General features: G+C 39.0%; 1 protein-coding gene across 1 annotated transcript; it reads left to right on the plus strand.

The window, feature by feature from the left end:
• Nucleotides 1–5,044: 5,044 nt before the first annotated feature.
• exoc1 (exocyst complex component 1) lies at nucleotides 5,045–17,563 on the plus strand. The gene is given in 20 exon segments (XM_003439932.5): nucleotides 5,045–5,194; nucleotides 7,035–7,166; nucleotides 7,259–7,314; nucleotides 7,316–7,390; nucleotides 7,485–7,644; nucleotides 9,662–9,849; nucleotides 10,026–10,253; nucleotides 10,757–10,889; nucleotides 11,000–11,109; nucleotides 12,302–12,451; nucleotides 12,764–12,872; nucleotides 13,621–13,665; nucleotides 13,992–14,155; nucleotides 14,255–14,368; nucleotides 14,628–14,707; nucleotides 14,795–15,023; nucleotides 15,972–16,155; nucleotides 16,258–16,457; nucleotides 16,569–16,763; nucleotides 16,850–17,563. Coding segments are annotated over 19 exon segments (2,697 nt in total). The 5' UTR covers nucleotides 5,045–5,194; nucleotides 7,035–7,042; the 3' UTR covers nucleotides 17,003–17,563.
• The last annotated feature ends 50 nt before the right edge of the window (nucleotides 17,564–17,613 follow it).

A 17,613-nucleotide genomic window follows, 5' to 3' on the forward strand; every position in this document is an offset into this window, starting at 1 on the left:
AATAAAAGACCAATAAAAGTTACCCTGTATGAATACTAATTTAATCTTGTGTGTGAGTCCTGACATTACAATAAATATGAGTCTTAGATACTTACTCGGAATGGCGGTACCTTGGCTTCAAGTAACACTGAGGAATCTTCAAGTCATTTTTGACCAGGATATGTCCTTCAACGTATTAAACAAATGTATATGACTGCTTTCTTGAATTTACATAATATCTGGAAAAAGTAGAAACATCCTTTCTGAAGTGAAAAACTGGTTCATGTACAGTATTTATTACTTCTAGGCTGGAGTATTGTTCTTGATTATCATGAGGTTGTTCTAAAAACTCCCTGAAAAACCTTCAGCTGATCCAAAATGCTGCAGCAAGAGTACTGACAGGGACTAGAAAGAGAGACAATATGACGTATCAGTGTCTCTTCATTAGCTCCCTGTTAAATCCAGAATTGAATTTAAAATCCTTCTCCTCCCATCCAAAATTTTGAATATTCAGGTCCAGTCTTATCTCAAAGACCTCATAGTACCATATCACCCCAATTGAGTACTTTGCTCTCAGACTGCAGGCTAACTTGTGGTTCCAAGAGTATTTCAAAGTAGAATGGGAGGCAGAGGCCCCTCTTCTGTGGAATCAGCTCCCAGTTTAGATTCAGCTGACAGACACTTTTTTAAGGTTAGGCTTAAAACTCTAGTAAACAGTTAGAGCTGGATCAGGTGGCCCTGAGCCATCCTTTAGTTATGTTGCAATAGGCCTGGGCTGATGGGGGCTTCCCATGATACACAGTTTCTTCTTCACTCACCTCTTTTATACACCACTATGCATTAAAATCATTCATTATTATTAGTCTCTGGCTCTCTTTCACAGTGTGTCTTTTGCCCTGTCTCCCTCCCCTCACCCCCAACTAGTCATGGCAGATGTCTGCCCCTCCCTAAACCTAGTTCTGCCAGAGGTTTCTTCCTATTAAAAAGGAGTTTCTCTTTCCCACTGTCGCCACAGCCTTTACCTTATAATATAAAGGGCCTTGCGGCAACAGTTGTTGTGATTTGACAATATATAAATAAAACTGAATTGAATTGACTTGAAAACAATACCAATGATGCCGTCTTCAAGCATATTAAAGGCTGCCGAAAATGTCATCCTGATACCAAATGAAACAGACACAGAAGCAGAAAATGCTATCAGCCTTTAATCACCAGTGTGAATGTCAAATGTAGATTACACAGATGCAATCACCGTCCCCTGACACTGCAGCACCAGCGTGAAAAGCCCTTTTGTTTTGTCACATCTGCATGTCACCCCGTGCATGTCACTGGGGCGCCCACATCATAGAAATGGCCTCCTGACACGAGTTGGGGAAACTTCTTACCTGCAGGTTCCACTTTGTTTTGTTCCTCTAAATTGAGTACTTTTAATTTACGCTATGCCCACTTAATGGGCTTTCAGTAGTTATCACAAATCAGTAAGTTTGAAGTTCCTGCGACTGCAAAAACATCGCTGTTTTAGGAACATCAACGTCAGTACCGACCATTATAAACTTTCACATTCACATAAAAGGAAGACATACGTGGAAGCTCTGAGTGAACCCTTATAATGAGGCATGTGGTGAAAAAAAAAATGAAGACAATTACAGTGTGTGTATATTTTGTAATGTGTATGTGGCTGTGAGTTGTTTTTAGCTGGAAAAATAGTTAGCCTTAAAATGCTGTGCTGTGGCATGGGTCATGTCACACAGTAAATAAATAAAAAGATGTATATTGCACACATGGGCTGTAAACAGGTATTATTTTTATATAAAAAATAACCCCCCAAAATACACTAGTTATTTTTATGTGACTAAATGTGTGTAATTGTCACAAAATATTTACAGATTAAAGGTTATTTAAAGGTATGAAGCAGAATTGGCCAAGACTTAAATTCCTCTACATATTCCTCTATAATGCATTATACTCCTTGGATATTTCCATATTAAAGCCATAACTCTATAAAATGTTTTCATGTCTGTACAATGTACATCAATGAGCTTTCATCACATCCTACACTGATGCTGTATTCATTTCCCTAAATAATGCATGACTTTTATAGTTTCTTTAACTTGGACATATGAGGCAGATTTTATGATACATGACAAGTGTTGGAAATGAAAATATGAAAGCACCCATCGTACACTTTGGATGTGTTTTGAAATCTCCCCATTTCATCACACTGAGCAAGTAGCTCTGAATCTAACTGATGGTGACAGTGCACGCTACATACGCCAGCTGGGAGATTCAGCATTGTCTCTGCACAATAACTTCAACACAGCCATTTACCTCAAGGCATTGTCTGCAGATCAATGTTAATCCTTGATCTTCATCTGTGTCACATGTCTGACTCATTGTGTTGACATTCGTTTGACTTGTTTATTGGCTTGCTTCGGGTCTCTTTATGGCCTCAGAGGACTTTTGCTATGAAACTGGACCACAAATATAATTTTTATTGATGCAAAACAAGGCAAATGCATCTGTACAATACTGACAACAACGTTGTATTTTTAAACACAATGTGTTTGGCCAGTGTATTTATGAAAAAACGACACATAAACCATTGAAAGTATAGAAATAATATCTATTTCGTGGCTTAATAATGCCACCTGGTGTCCTTATCATGTTTGATCATGTTTGAATTACGTGAAATTTTGTCATCACCTTGGAAAGTTGAGCCACCAGCAAGGAATGAAATATTTTGGTAGCTAGGAAGGCTCCTATTTTTGACTCTCAATTCAAAGACAATGTAATATAACTTTGCAATGTTTCTTAAATTTACATGATATTTTAGTCAATATCAAAATGGTTGTTGCACTTTGGCAGTTCTAACCATTATATGCACCCTTCCTGCTGTCCAGCTGACCTACACTGGCTAAAGCCATGTTCTGTTCAGCTGGTTGTGGCAGATGGCTGACCCTCCTTGAATTAATTGAAGTGACAGAAATGGATGTCTCACTGCAAAACTTTCCTCTTTCCTCTGTTTATGGCATAAACCTTTTTTTTCTCTTGCCATAATTAAAAAGTACATAGTTATTAAATTATGAAAGCTACATGCATTCAGATCATTTATTTGAGTAAGGGTGTCAAAGTTAATACTTTGGTAAATTTGACTTGTATAAGTCATAAAGACATATTTGGTTATCAGAACTGCACTTATGTGTTCCACAGCTTGACACTTGATCACAGCAGACTCAATGAATATGGAAAAAACTGAGATATTTTGGATTTTGCATTTATTTTTAAGACAAAGGGAATACTCACTATCTGTGAAAAATAATTTAACAGAAAATAAGACATTCTGTTGTCTGGCAGTGTTTTAGGGGAGTAGTTTTACAGATATCTAAGAGTTTCATATTTTGTTTTCATTTATCATACTAGAATCATACTTTAATGAATCTTGTTATTAATCTCTGGCTCTCTTCCACAGCATGTCTTTATCTTTCTTCTCTCTCCCCAACTGGTAATGGCAGATGGCCGCCCCTCCCCGAGCCTGGTTCTGCCGGAGGTTTCTTCCCGGTAAAAGGGAGTTTTTCCTTCCCACTGTCGCCAAAGTGCTTGCTTATAGCGGGGTCATATGATTTGGGGGTTTTTCTCTGTATGTATTATTGTAGGGTCTACCTTACAATATAAATCATCTTGAGGTGACTGTTGTTGTGATTTGGTGCTGTATAAATAAAATTGAATTGAATTGAAAAAAACAACAACAACAAACAAACAAACAAACTATGGCCCCGGTGACCATCCCTGAAATGTACATGTATTTATCTGCACCCAACTGCACTTTTTTTTCAAGGCACTAAATTGGGTTCCATGTGATCCATGAACCAACATTAGCTGAATAATGAACAAACAAATTAATAATACAAAACCTTAAAAAAAAAATAACACAACACTTTCCAGCATTTAAATTAAGTGCTAAAATATTAGTGTTAAAATAAAGATGGTGAGAAATAGGATGAAATAGTCTGTGTGGTGTTCCTTTGTAGGTTCTTTGTCATCCAGGTCATGGTAGTCTTAAGAGTTTGAAAAAAGAAGGCAACCTCTTTAGTTGTAAAAACCAAAGGTGGAGAGTCGCAGTCTACAATGCAGTCTTAAGATCTCTTCCCAGGTGCTTCAACCTCCATTAACATCTTTCCTCAGGTGACCTGAACAAATTGCATGTTGGGGTAGGACAAGGTCCCTTAACCCGCAATAATGACCCATCCTGTTTTCACACCTTGGCTGATGTAATGACTCACATAATCAATAGTGGATCTACAACCTTCAGGACGATCACCGAAGGGGACAACCTCCACTATGGCTTAAAAACCTGGGACTCTGCACATTTTGTTTTTAGAACTAAAGAACCATCTTGAGTGCCTTCTTTTTTTTTCAAGCTTTCAGGACTTTCTATGTGGTATTTCCACCACATTCACCAAATTCTGCAAAGCTTGTGTCTTTTTGTTGACTTGTAATTTTCCCTGATGAGTATGGCAATAGATAGACTAACATTCGACTGTAGGCTATAATAAAACTCCCTCCCTTCAAATGCACTGGGTAAAAAAAACCCTTTTTGTAGAAAAGTGCGTGGGACATTGCGTCAACATCTGGGACAGGACTCAACGAATAAATAAGATAAGATAAGATAAGATGGCCTTTATTAGTCCCACAGGTGGGAAATTTGTTTTGTTACAGCAAAAGTGCAAAGTTATGTAGCAGAAATTAGAAAGCACTGGACTGCAATAAAATAAAATAAAATAAAATACTATGTACAATAGAATAAAATAAAATAGAATAGAATAATATATACAATAGAATAAAATAGAAATACAAATACTATATACAACTGAGTAGGAAAATACAAAAACACAACTTCGTCAGAAGAAGAATTGCACATATAGCAGTCTTATGTGCTTGTTATCAAATGCTTTGATGCTCAAATGCTTGATAACAAATGCTTTGTTATCCAACATAATGTACATAAAGAACAAATCTACACTTCTGTAGCGAGGAGATCTGTTATATTACGAGGGGCAACTGTTAAACAAAGGCACAGAATCTATGTGACCTGAATATAGTGTTATTTTGAGCGTTTGCTGGTGGAGGGGGATGTTGCTGTCACATGACCGCTCCATCTGAGGACCAGGAAGTAAGAGGGCGGTGCTTCGTAGGGCTGGAGGGCTGAAAAAACAAGGTAACCGCTATTTTATTATATCTCTGTTAAAATGCACATAGAGTGCCTTTTGATTAAAAACCCTGACAGTGGTTTATACGAGTATTTCTCGGGTGTACGCACTCTTCTCGCCTGGTTTATGCAACCGGCGTCATTTATGCTAACAGCAGTAGCTAGCTTTGTTCGGCTAACAGACGCTAACCGACAGAAAGGACAGCAGGAAGGGCCACCGATGTCTCTGGGTTCAGGGCTGCAGTATTCACCAGCTGCCTCTAAAGCACATTTATTTTAGTTTTGGGGCACTATGTTGTAGTTTTAACCGACGTCCTTTAAATATGTCTGCGTTAGAAATACACAAAGACACAAAGCGACTATTTATGTGCATTGACGTAACCTCTTCAAGCAGGGATATGAAACTAATTGTACATCTTGACCACCGCTCATTTTGATCTTAATTGGGCTTAAAGTAACACAGCGTTTCAGAAAAGGAACATCATACTAAGAGTAAAATGTGGTGATGGTGGTGTTACGGTCTGGGGCTGTTTTGCTGCCTCAGGATCTGGAAGACTTGCTTTGGTAAATAGAACCAGGAATTCTCCTGTCCAAACATCCTGAAGGAGAATGTTCGGCCATCTGTTCGTGACCTCAAGCTAAAGTCCACTTGGGTTCTGCAGCAGGATAACAATCCAAAACACACCAGCAAGTCCACCCTTGAATGGCTTAAGAAAAACAAACTTAAGACTTTGGATTGGCCTAGTCAAACTCCTGACCTGAATCCAATTGAGACACTGTGGTATGACCTTAAAAAGGCAGCTCATGCTTGAAAACCCTCCAATGTGGCTGAATTACAACAATTCTGCAACGATGAGTGGCACAAAATTAATCCACCGTGCTGTAAAACTCTCTGCCAGTTATTGCAAACACTTGATTGCGCTTGTTGCTAAGGGTGGCCCAACCAGTTATTAGGTTAATAATAAACACCTTCATTTAGAAACTGAATTTGTATGTTTACTTGTGTTATCCTTCTCCAAATATTTATTGTTTTTTAATGATCTGCAACATTTAAGTGTGACAAACTTACAAGAAAGTAGTAAATCACTAATGGGGCAAACACTTTTTCACACCACTATATATAAAATAAAGAAATCAGTTTTTCTAGTATCCTGATGACTTTGCACTATTGTGCCTACTCCATCTTCTACATTAAAAGATCTTTATGGAACTGTCTTGGAAAAGGCATTTTTTGTGTCAGTTATACTTTTTACCTCGATAAATACAGGATATATAAATGTCAAATAAATATAAAATAATATAATAATAATATCAAAATCAAATAATTTTTATATGATACTACTAATCATTTTTTTGGCACATCAGTTATAGTTAGGGCAGTGAAATGATGTTACCTTATTAAACTGCAGTGTGCATCCTGTTATTTCTTACCATTTGATACACAAAAATGTCCCAAAAGAGTATAAAGACCTCTTTGGGAAAGGCTAAACTTCTTTGGGGCAGTCACCAAAATTTTCTGTATGAAGGAAATGATAAACCTTATTTATATAGCATTTTTCCTAAAAAGTAACAATATGCTTCTAGGAAACATCCAATAAGAAAACTTGTTTGGGCCAAGCTTCTGTGTTTTGGGCCTGCTCTAGTCACCCAGGCAGTGACAGACTGACACTTGATTGAAATCTATTCAAGTAGTCCACTCAGGATGAAATTAAGGCGTGGATAACTATTTCAGAGTCCCTAAAACAGACAACCAGCTTTAACTTTGCAAGTACCTGAAGCTGAAAGAAGCATTTATTTGTGTATGTGTATCAAAAGTTTATTTATTTATGTCATGGTCTCTGTATGACAGCATCCATCATGACAGCCATAAAGCATGCTCTCCAGAGGGACATCTTCACACCCAATGATGAGCGTCTCCTTGGCATTGTTAACGTCTGCAAGGCAGGAAAAAAGAAGAAGAACTGCTTCTTGTGTGCTACAGGTAGTCATCACATAAATGGCTGTAAATAATGTGTAAGGATAAAAAGCCTTTTGAACTAATTTTTTAAGTAATAGGTTTTTTTGCTCTTCCAGTTACCACAGAGAGGCCTGTCCAGGTTAAAGTAGTAAAGGTGAAAAAATCGGACAAGGGGGGACTTCTACAAGCGACAGCAGACCTGGGAGCTCAGAGACTTGACAGAAGTAGATGCCAAAGATGCAAGCAAGGTGAGAAATAATACATTTCTCTGATCTTTTTTTGTGTTTTCACTTAGAAAACATGTTTTCAAAGCTGATATTGTTTTTTACTTTTATGCTTTAGGAAAATCCTGAGTTTGATCTTCATTTTGAGAAAGTTTACCGGTGGGTGGCCAGCAGTACAGCTGAAAAAAACTCCTTTATTTCCTGCATCTGGAAGCTGAACCAGCGCTATCTGAGGAAGAAGGTGGAGTTTGTGAATGTCAGTTCTCAGCTGCTCGAAGGTGCGTAAATAAATACTCCACCATTAGCCATCCCTGTGACGGCATGCCTCTTGCTACGATTTGATTGCATTTGCTTAAAGGTGTGTCTGTTTATCTCAAACCACTGCCGTTGACACTAGAGTGCACATATTTGAGGTAATCTAATATGGAAGTGAGAATTCCAACTGGATTTTTCTTTTTAATTTAATTTTTTAATGGCATGTTTTCAAAAAGATTCTGCCTCTTCTCTGTTGCCTGGTTTGTGGTATGGTTTTCTGTGTTAAAGTCTTTCTTTATTCTCACTTTTTTCTCTTTAACTTTCTCTGGCCAGAACTTCCTAAAGCGGAAGGTTGGTAGGACTTAACTTCCCCCTCCTCGTTCCTCACCATTGTGTTTTCATTACATCAAACCACCATTCTCACCAGAGACTTTCACCTCCTTAAAACTGCTGCTATTTGGCTCGTTGTCCTTAGAAAATAAATAGACATGATTCATTTTGTTTGTCTACAGACATTTAGATCATATTTTTAATCTCCTTGTTTCCCATGTTCGTTCCACATTAAAATGACTGTTTGTATCAAAATCAAATTTACATACTTGTCCTCTGGCCTGTAGCTGTGTATCTGTTTATATTGTTTTGAGTGCCATCGCCTTAGAGCAAGATCGTCTTTGATTCAAATCTGCATGTTTCCCTTGCGCATGTGTGGGTTCTCTGTACCTCTGATTTCTTCACACAGTCCAAAAACATGCATGTTTAGTTGATTGGTGATTCTAAATTGGCCGTAGGTGTGGATTTGAGTGTGAATATTTGTATGTCTCTATGTGTTATCCCACCTCTCGCACTATGACAGCTGGAATAGGCTCCAGACCCACAACAACCTTAAACTAAAAAAATGGATGGATGGACTCAGTTTTGGAGAAATAACCAGTCTTCTCTTGATTATAATTGAACTAGATGTCATGTGAACTTTGATGTGGACAGAATATTTTTGAAACACTCAGCAGTATACCTCTTTCCAGAAATCATGAGCCAATTATTCAAAAAAACAAACGTTATGAACAGTTTGATGTTGGGACTATTTGCTTTCTGCTATCTATACTGACCAGGCAAAAGCCACTCTTACCTCTATTTGACATCACAGAGATACAAGAGTAAAAAAAAACCCTCTTAATTAAGCATAAATGTACTTAAAAGCAAGCAGGTTGAAGCATGAGCCTTTGGTTCATCGGGTTTTCTAGCATATATATACTGACTGACTTATTTGAAACATTTCTTAATGAGTAGCCACATCTGAAAATCGTAGGAGAGCATAATAGGCCTCCTTTCATGTGTAGATCCTGTGTCATTGTCTTGAGCCTTGGGCATGAGCTTCTTCTCATGACTACGTGTGTACTTCCTTTTGTTGGGTGTACTTTAGCAGGTTGAAAATAGTTCCTACATGAAACTGAGATTTTAAAATGTACTTATGTTGTTACCTGAGCTCCTCGAGGCATCTCTACAGCTGTTTATCTCCAAAACTGGGCAAGTCGCACTCTAGAGGCCAGAGTGAAAATATTTATATTTGATTTTGCTGTGAATTGTCCCTTTTCATACATATAGATATGTCAGTATATAACCTTATTAATATATCCCACATTATTTAATGCACACCTGTAGTTTAATTGGAGCTAAAAGAAGTAAAGTACATTGTTAGTTCAGTTGTTTCAGCGTACAGATTAATTATTACAGTAATTTCTTTACTTGGAAGCTGATAGCCATGCTTCATATTTTCAACCTCCTGCCACTACCTAATATTGTTTTTCATTTGTTGCTCATAGTCATGCTACACTTTCATCACTCATACAAAATAAGTACAGCTTTACTCTTAAAACCATGAAAGATCTGGGTATCCTTTACTCAGTGTAACTGTGCCTTTAGATGTTCTTTCAATAATGGAAGAAAACTGGATTGAGTCTGAAGATACCATTTCATGTGTTTTGAACTTTGCCATTCTACTTATGTCTTGTACATGTTTTTGTTCTCTTCTCCTGGGCTTAGAGTCTGTGCCAAGTGGTGAGAGCCAGAGTGTTGCAGGGGGAGATGAGGACGCTCTGGATGAATACCAGGAACTCAGCACCCGTGAAGAGCAAGACATTGAGAGCATGATGGTAACATGCGAGTACGCCATCTCCAATGCAGAGGCTTTTGCAGAGAAGCTCTTCAAGGAGCTTCAGGTTTTAGATGGGGTGAGTAAACCCAGTTCATCGTCCTTATATTAAAAACTAGTCTTTGAGATGCCTAAATATATATGTATATATATTTTTTTTTAAGGGCGGCATCTGTTTAATGACCTAAAATCACTCTCATTAATAATGAAAGAAAATAATAGTAATTATATCTCTTTATCTGTTCTTACAATAAGGCCAACATTCAGTCCATCATGGCATCAGAGAAGCAGGTCAATATCCTAATGCAGCTGCTGGATGAAGCACTGGGAGAGGTGGACACCATTGAGGGCAAGCTGAGCAGCTATGAAGAGATGCTCCAGAGTGTGAAGGAGCAAATGGACCAGATCTCACAGAGCAATCGTCTCATCCAGATCAGCAACACCAACAATGGCAAACTACTGGATGAGATCCAGTTCTTAGTGGTTAGGAGCACATTTAAATGTTTTCCAAAATAAGCAGCAAACTTTAAGCCTCAGTGGATCTGAGGGTATTGGAAGTTTAAAACTTTTTGGGGAATGGCCATGTTGTTTTTCAGAGGAAGAAGTGATCATATAAGGTCTAAAGGGTGGCAAAGCTTGGTTAGTGAGCTGCATCCATCCAGACTGTATGGCTTCATACTGATTGTTGCTAAGTAATGTACAAAAAGATTTTTGGGGCGCTTTTTTAGTTCAGTTAATCACACGGCAAGTAAAATTAAGGTGAAGCCACCCATGTCTACTCCATAGTCAAAGCAGACACACTCCTGATTTTAAGGACTTGATAAAGTTCAAAAGGTTGCATTATGAAATTCACTTTTAGAACCAGTCTAAAAAGGCCACTTGAGGATCAGTTGAGCAATTTTTTTGAGTTCTATTTTCAACCAAATTTAGATTTTGCAGACAACGACACTTTGATTTGTGACTTTAATTTTGTTTTCCTTGTGTAGAACTACATGGACTTATCAAAGGGACACATCAGGGCCTTACAGGAGGGAGATCTGACATCCCCTAAAGGTATAGAGGCCTGTATCAATGCCTCTGAGGCTCTCCTGCAGTGTATGAATGTGGCTCTCAGACCAGGTAAGTTTAAAAATTAACTTTTCTTGATTACTTGCTGACTGGGTTGATGAGCCGGTGCTCTTTTAAAAAAAACGTAATGAGATTAAAGTGTTGTTGTTTTCTTTCTGCAGGCCATGATAAACTTATGGCTATGAACCAGCAACAGCTCCTGTTCGCTGAACTGAGAGACACCTTTGCTCGCCGCCTCACGAATCATCTCAACAATGTGTTTGTTCATCAGGTAACAGGCATAGCTTGGTCAGGAATATATTTTCATTGTCTTATTCTAAACATTTAAAGAAGGAAAATCTCATCAGAATAAATATCTCTTGAATCCTCCAGCACTACTGAACTGTGAAATTGAACAAGGTGTAATGATAACATTGAAATTTGTTGGTTTCGTAAATGTTTGGTTGATGAAAACTCACAAACTGCAAAACGATTTTCAATATTTAATTTTCTGTGCATCTGAACATTACTGGGAACAAAGTAGTGTAAGCAGATTTAATAATGAAATGTTTTGGTATCCTCGTCCCTGGTCTGCTGTGAAATGGAGGACATCAGTCTATCCTTTGCTTTTCCAAGCTCTTTGTCTCTCTCTTTCTCCTCTACTGAGCTTTCTGTCTAGTTAAGACTTACTTCCTGGGCTTCCTTGTATCGTCTCCCTTCACCTATCCTTGATTCTCTGTGTATCCCACTTTGAATCATCCCACTCTGCTCTTTGTCTCTGTGTTAGTTCAACCACTTCAGTCACTTCAAAATGACCATCCCTCAGTTCTATAGGTCCTCCTGTCTGTCACTTCCAGTGAGTACCCTCACAGCAACCCCCACGTGCCCCATTTTGCTAATGTTTGACTTCTCACGTATAACTCGATCATACATGCCATGAGAGCTCAAGCTTTTCACCATAGCACATTATGTATTGCATGGGATATATTTCTAACTACTGAACATCTCACATTTGATCTCAAAGCTGAAGAGGCACTGTCCATCCTTCTCCTCTTCCGTCAAATGCCTCGGCTCAGGGCTCATTATGTTTGTGTGCTAACGTGGCTTCTTTGCTAATAGTCTCATATCATAAGATGCTGTGCCTGTCTGCGTGCATGTCTTGAAGAGACTGAACAAGCTTAGGGGGAAGTGGGAAGAACATCAGTTCGGTATCAGAAGAGATGGAATTCAGGAAGTTGGCTGAGAATGTGGTGGCTCTGGAGTGTAAGAAAGTCTTAGATTATTTACTTTAACATCATCTGGATACACAGTACACTAAGGTAATGCTTCAGATGATTGTAAGAGGAAGCAGGCCAAGTCTTCCTTTTGCATAACATGTGTTTGCGTGCATATATGGAAAAATGCATATTATAACTTTTCTCCTGTAATGTATACTTCTAGTGAATATACTGCTAATGATTATCTGTTCTCACTGTGATCCTCAGGGCCATGACCAGAGCTCAACCCTGTCACAGCACACAGCTGAGCTGACCCTGCCCAAACACAGCCCTCTCCACAGGGACTTACTGCGCTACGCCAAGCTCATGGAGTGGCTGAAGAACACACACAGGGAGAAGTACGAAGGCCTGTCGAGGGTCAGTGCAGTGTTACTTTGCGAAAATACTTGAGAAACAGTATGACATTTTGGGAAATGTGCTTTTTGTGGGGTTTGGATAGTACAGCAGACAAACGTGAGCATCATTAATACAGTTAAATAAGCAGAGAGTGGTTGAAAAAGACTAAGTAATAAACTAGAAGCAAAGAAAAGAGGAGAGAGCACATGATTCTTAGTACAATATAATGCTTTCCTAGAATGTGATGTGTGTATGTTTTCCAAAATGTTAATACACATTTTAGCTGTAACAAGTTGTAAATCTTAACAAATATTCTCTATTTTTTTTTTACAGACATATGTTGAATATATGAGCAAACTGTATGAGCGAGAAATCAAAGAGTTCTTTGAAGTTGCCAAAATAAAAATGGCGGGTACATCCAAAGACCCGAAGGGCAAGTTCGGTAAGCGCTATGATTCCCACGTTAAACTTAACATGAACTATGCTTGTCTTCCATCATGTAGTTCACTCAAAAGGAATGAATTTTGTTGCATTTCTTGACTGTTTTATCCTCTTCTTATATTATGTTCTCACACCTTTACAAACTTTTCTGCACCATGCCTGGTACCAAAAGCATTACCAAAGTCTTTTTAGAACAGGTCTCACAGCTCTGTATCCTTGGCAGCCTTCTTGATAATCCCTCTATGCACTTATTTGGACAGTTATTTTGAAGATTTATGTGCTTTAGCTTTTAAAATAAGATCATAAATAGCTTTTTCCCCCTGAAGTTATTCTTATACCACCATCTTTGCTGTTGCAGGCTTCTCCCATCTTTTTCTATTCAGGATTCTTTGAGCACCATCTTATAATCTTATGCCTGCATCCAAAGTTTGTCTTTCAGTAATGTCTCCTTTTCCCTTTGCACAGGGACTTTACATGCTTTTTTTCTCAATATGTATGATCTGCACAGAACCCTTGGATGAGCTTAGGTTTTGGCAGATTCTGCTTTCTGCACTCTGTATTAGCTTTTCCTTCTGAAAACAAAAACAAAGACTTTGTTTTCCAAAGGTTTTTTCGAGCTACTACCTAAGTCACTGTGGTGCACGTCAGCATATGTGTACATCTAACATCTAGCCTTACCCCTCCCATGCTGCATGTATTAAGCCTAACCTGTGTCTGTCTTTGATGCCCGCCTTTCTAACTGGCTGCAGCTACGCTTCCGCGGAAAGAGAGTGCACTCAAACAGGAAACAGAAAGTAAGTACGACATTTGAAATGGAGCTGTTCCACTGTCAATTTCCAACTGTGCTTCTGATCACTACATGACTGTACTAAAATGAATCCTATGATCAAACCCCTTTGCTGTTCCAATACAAGCCATTACCTCACCGTGTACCTGGTTGGTTGGGCTAAATCATCACAGTACATTACCACACATTCTGTAACAAATGCCAAAAATCTAACCATTTAATTTAATGTTAAGTTGGATTCCTTCACTGTAGAATCTTTGGAAAACTGACTTGTATTAGCCTTCCCAAAAAACATAGCCATTAACTCATACCATATTTGTTGTGCTACATTAGGCCTACATGGCAGCTCTGGGAAGCTGACAGGCTCTACCTCAAGCCTGAACAAGCTCACAGTGCAGGGCTCCAACAGCCGGCGTTCCCAGTCTTCATCACTACTGGACATGGGCAACATGTCCGCTTCTGACCTCGATGTGGCCGACAGGACCAAGTTCGACAAGGTAACACTGCCAGAAATTTAAGTGGAGTGGAAATAAAGCTACGTGTGTGTACATCCTGAGAAATTACATTTATTTATTTATTTATTTTTGTCTCTGCAGATTTTTGAGCAGGTCCTCAGTGAGCTGGAGCCTTTGTGTCTTGCAGAACAAGACTTCATCAGCAAGTTTTTCAAGCTGCAGCAGCATTTGACAGTTGCACCCCCTCTCGCACAGGTATTTTTTTGATCACATACTGGAAATGGCTGTAACAGAAAGATCAAATGGCATCTAAATGAATTATAATATTTCACAACAATAGCAGTGCTCGTACTTGTGTGGTGGCATCTGAAACTGGAGCGTTTGTCTCTCCTGAAAGTGTAGAATAAAACAGTGATGACAGATGTTAGCGTGTTATCAGATCCAGTGTCATTCATATATGCATCCACAGATGTTTGTTTAGGTTTGTCATGTTTGATCTCTTTTGTCCTGTCAGCCAGAGACGGAGGATTTAGATGGAAGCTTGCCATCTAAAAAGCCTCCCCAGGCAGAACACAGACACTCCTTGTCATCAGAGTGAGTTCTCGCAGATCATTGCTAATATTTCTGATGTAATTTTTTTTTTTTTTAATGCAATTGTTCGCTTCTTTTTTTCATTTACAGGAAAGATATAGTGCGGCTGATGATGAATAAAATCTTCCAGAGCATCGAGACAGAGCTCAACAGCCTCATCGCTTTGGGCGACAAGATTGACAGCTTCCACTCTCTGTACATGCTGGTGAAGATGAGTCACCATGTGTGGACAGCTGAGAACGTTGACCCGGCCTCTTATCTCAGCACAACTTTGGGAAATGTGCTGGTGACTGTCAAGAGAAACTTTGACAAATGCATTGTGAGTAGTGCCTTTTTTGTTGTTGTTGTTGACATCAATAAATCAAAGTCTGGTTGAGGTTGGCGTGTTATCCACACAGACACTTGGGCAGGAATATTATGTAGGTATATTGAAAGCTGCCACACTATATGTCTGTCTAATTTCTTAACTGCTTATCCAACTCCAGACCCACGAGCAACTCGGGGTTATGTTGGGGGGGCTGGAGATTATCCCAGCTGTCACAGGAGGAGAGGCGGGGTACACTCTGGACATGTTGCCAGTCTATCGCAGAGCCAACAGACAGACAGAAACACGCTCTGACATCCACACTTCCAGCCAATTTAGAATCACCACTAAACAAACATGTTTTTGGCTTGTAGGAGGAAGTGAAAGTAGGTGAAGGAAAGTCACAAAGACTCAGGGATAACATGCAAACTCACCTGACAACGATGTTTGAATGATAAACAGTATAAAAGGGGGACAAACTTTCTGGGTCTGAAGGGTGAGGCCAACACAGAAGTGCCTTAAACCTGGAGTCACTAAAGTGCCACCAAAGGTTTGTAGCTGGGGTGGTAGAAAGCCTTGCAGCTGGATGACTGTGGGTCAGGAATGGTGGTGCGCCACGGCTACTCAGGCCTGGATATTGCATTCAGTGTTTTGACACCAAACACGTGAGTTTAGTGGTGGCAATGAAGTCATAAAGGCAAAGTATAGTTTTCTGATGTTGAGGGATTTGTTTATAGCGATCTACTCCTCAAAAATCATAACAGTAGTATCATTTTGTGAAAAAGCTAAGCAAAACATGCAAGTTTTGTAAATTTTACTCACAGAATTCATTTTCTATGATAATCCAGAGCCTGTGGGAAATTACTAGTGTTGTTGTTTATTTGTTTGTTTTCAGTCAAAGGATTCATTGCTGGGCTGAATTTGGGAATAAATTTGAACTTTCTTTCTTTTCTTTTTTTACAGTCTAATCAGATCCGACAGATGGAGGAATTTAAGATATCCAAGAAGAGCAAAGTTGGTATCCTGCCTTTTGTCACTGGGTTTGAGGAATTCGCTGAACTGGCTGAAACCATATTTCGCAATGCAGAGCGTCGAGGAGACCTGGACAAAGCTTACGTTAAGCTTATCAGGGCCGTCTTTATGAACGGTGAGACCACTGATCATTAAGCAAGTTCTTATTTATTGGAAAAAGATCATGTGGAGTCGATGAGGTATCCTGGAATTTCTGACTTGTTTGTTGTTTTCTCAGTGGAGAAGGTTGCCAATGAAAGCCAGAAAACACCACGAGATGTCGTGATGATGGAGAATTTCCACCATATCTTTTCTACGCTGTCACGTCTAAAGATTTCTTGCCTGGATGCAGAGAGACGAGAGGCCAAGCACAAATACACAGACCATCTACAGTCTTACGTAATCAATTCTCTGGGCCAGCCTCTAGAAAAGCTGAATGTGAGAAGAGTTAAAGTGATCACAAAATTCAGTCATCTTTATTAGCCTGAGTTGGAGTATTACGAATATAAGCAGAGTTTTATAACAGGCAAACTGTCATCTCTCTTGCAGCATTTCTTTGAAGGAGTTGAAGCACGTGTAGCCCAGGGTGTTCGTGAGGAGGAGGTGAGCTATCAGCTGGCCTTCAACAAGCAAGAGCTGCGGAAAGTAATCAAAGAGTATCCTGGTAAAGAGGTGAAAAAGGGACTCGACAATCTTTATAAGAAGGTGGACAAACATCTGTGTGAAGAAGAAAGTCTGCTGCAGGTGAGAAAAAAACAGTTTAGGGGATTAAAATCATTGAATGCCTCTTCCTGCCTCTGAACTGTTGCATTTCCTGTCTATTCCTCTAGGTGGTGTGGCACTCCATGCAAGACGAGTTCATCCGTCAGTACAAGCACTTTGAAGATCTCATAGGCAGGTGCTACCCTGGCTCTGGGATCACTATGGAGTTTACAATCCAGGACATGCTGGAGTACTTCTCCAGCATTGCTCAGTCTCATTAATCTTGCTGCTATGCACCTTTCCTTAATGATTCACTACTGGCTCACACTGGCTGAAGATACACTAGCAATTTACAAACTACCATCTAATGCTTTTCGAATTAAGAACATTTCCTCTTTGTGTTTTTATTTGAATGAAAGGGAATTTGTACATAAGACAGTGCTAGGGATATTGCTGCATTTTGTGTGTGTGTGTTTCTTTGAGATTTAACAACAGCTCTCTAAATACTTCTTGTTTGTCATATTTTTATTATTTCTTGATGCCATATGTACATAATAAATTAGCATCTGCACAACTCCTCCTAGTATTTGTCGCACATTTCTGTTTTACCGTTAAGTCAGGGGAGTGTCCTTGCTCTCGACACTGGATGAGAGCAAGGATAGGGCCAGTGGTGGAGTGTAACTTTACTGAAGTACAATTTTTGAATATACTTTGTTAAAGTATATCTGTGTTATTTTGCTTTTTCTTTACAGTTGAATGCAAACATTGCATTTTGTACTGCGCACATTTACTTTAAAGGTTATACATCTCCAGCTGCATCAATAAAGTGATGTATACATACACTTGGTAGTGACTACTTTTGCTTTAGGTAATTTATTTTTTTTATGCTAAA

Source organism: Oreochromis niloticus, linkage group LG23, assembly GCF_001858045.2.
Source record: "Oreochromis niloticus isolate F11D_XX linkage group LG23, O_niloticus_UMD_NMBU, whole genome shotgun sequence".
Classification (NCBI taxonomy): domain Eukaryota; kingdom Metazoa; phylum Chordata; class Actinopteri; order Cichliformes; family Cichlidae; genus Oreochromis; species Oreochromis niloticus.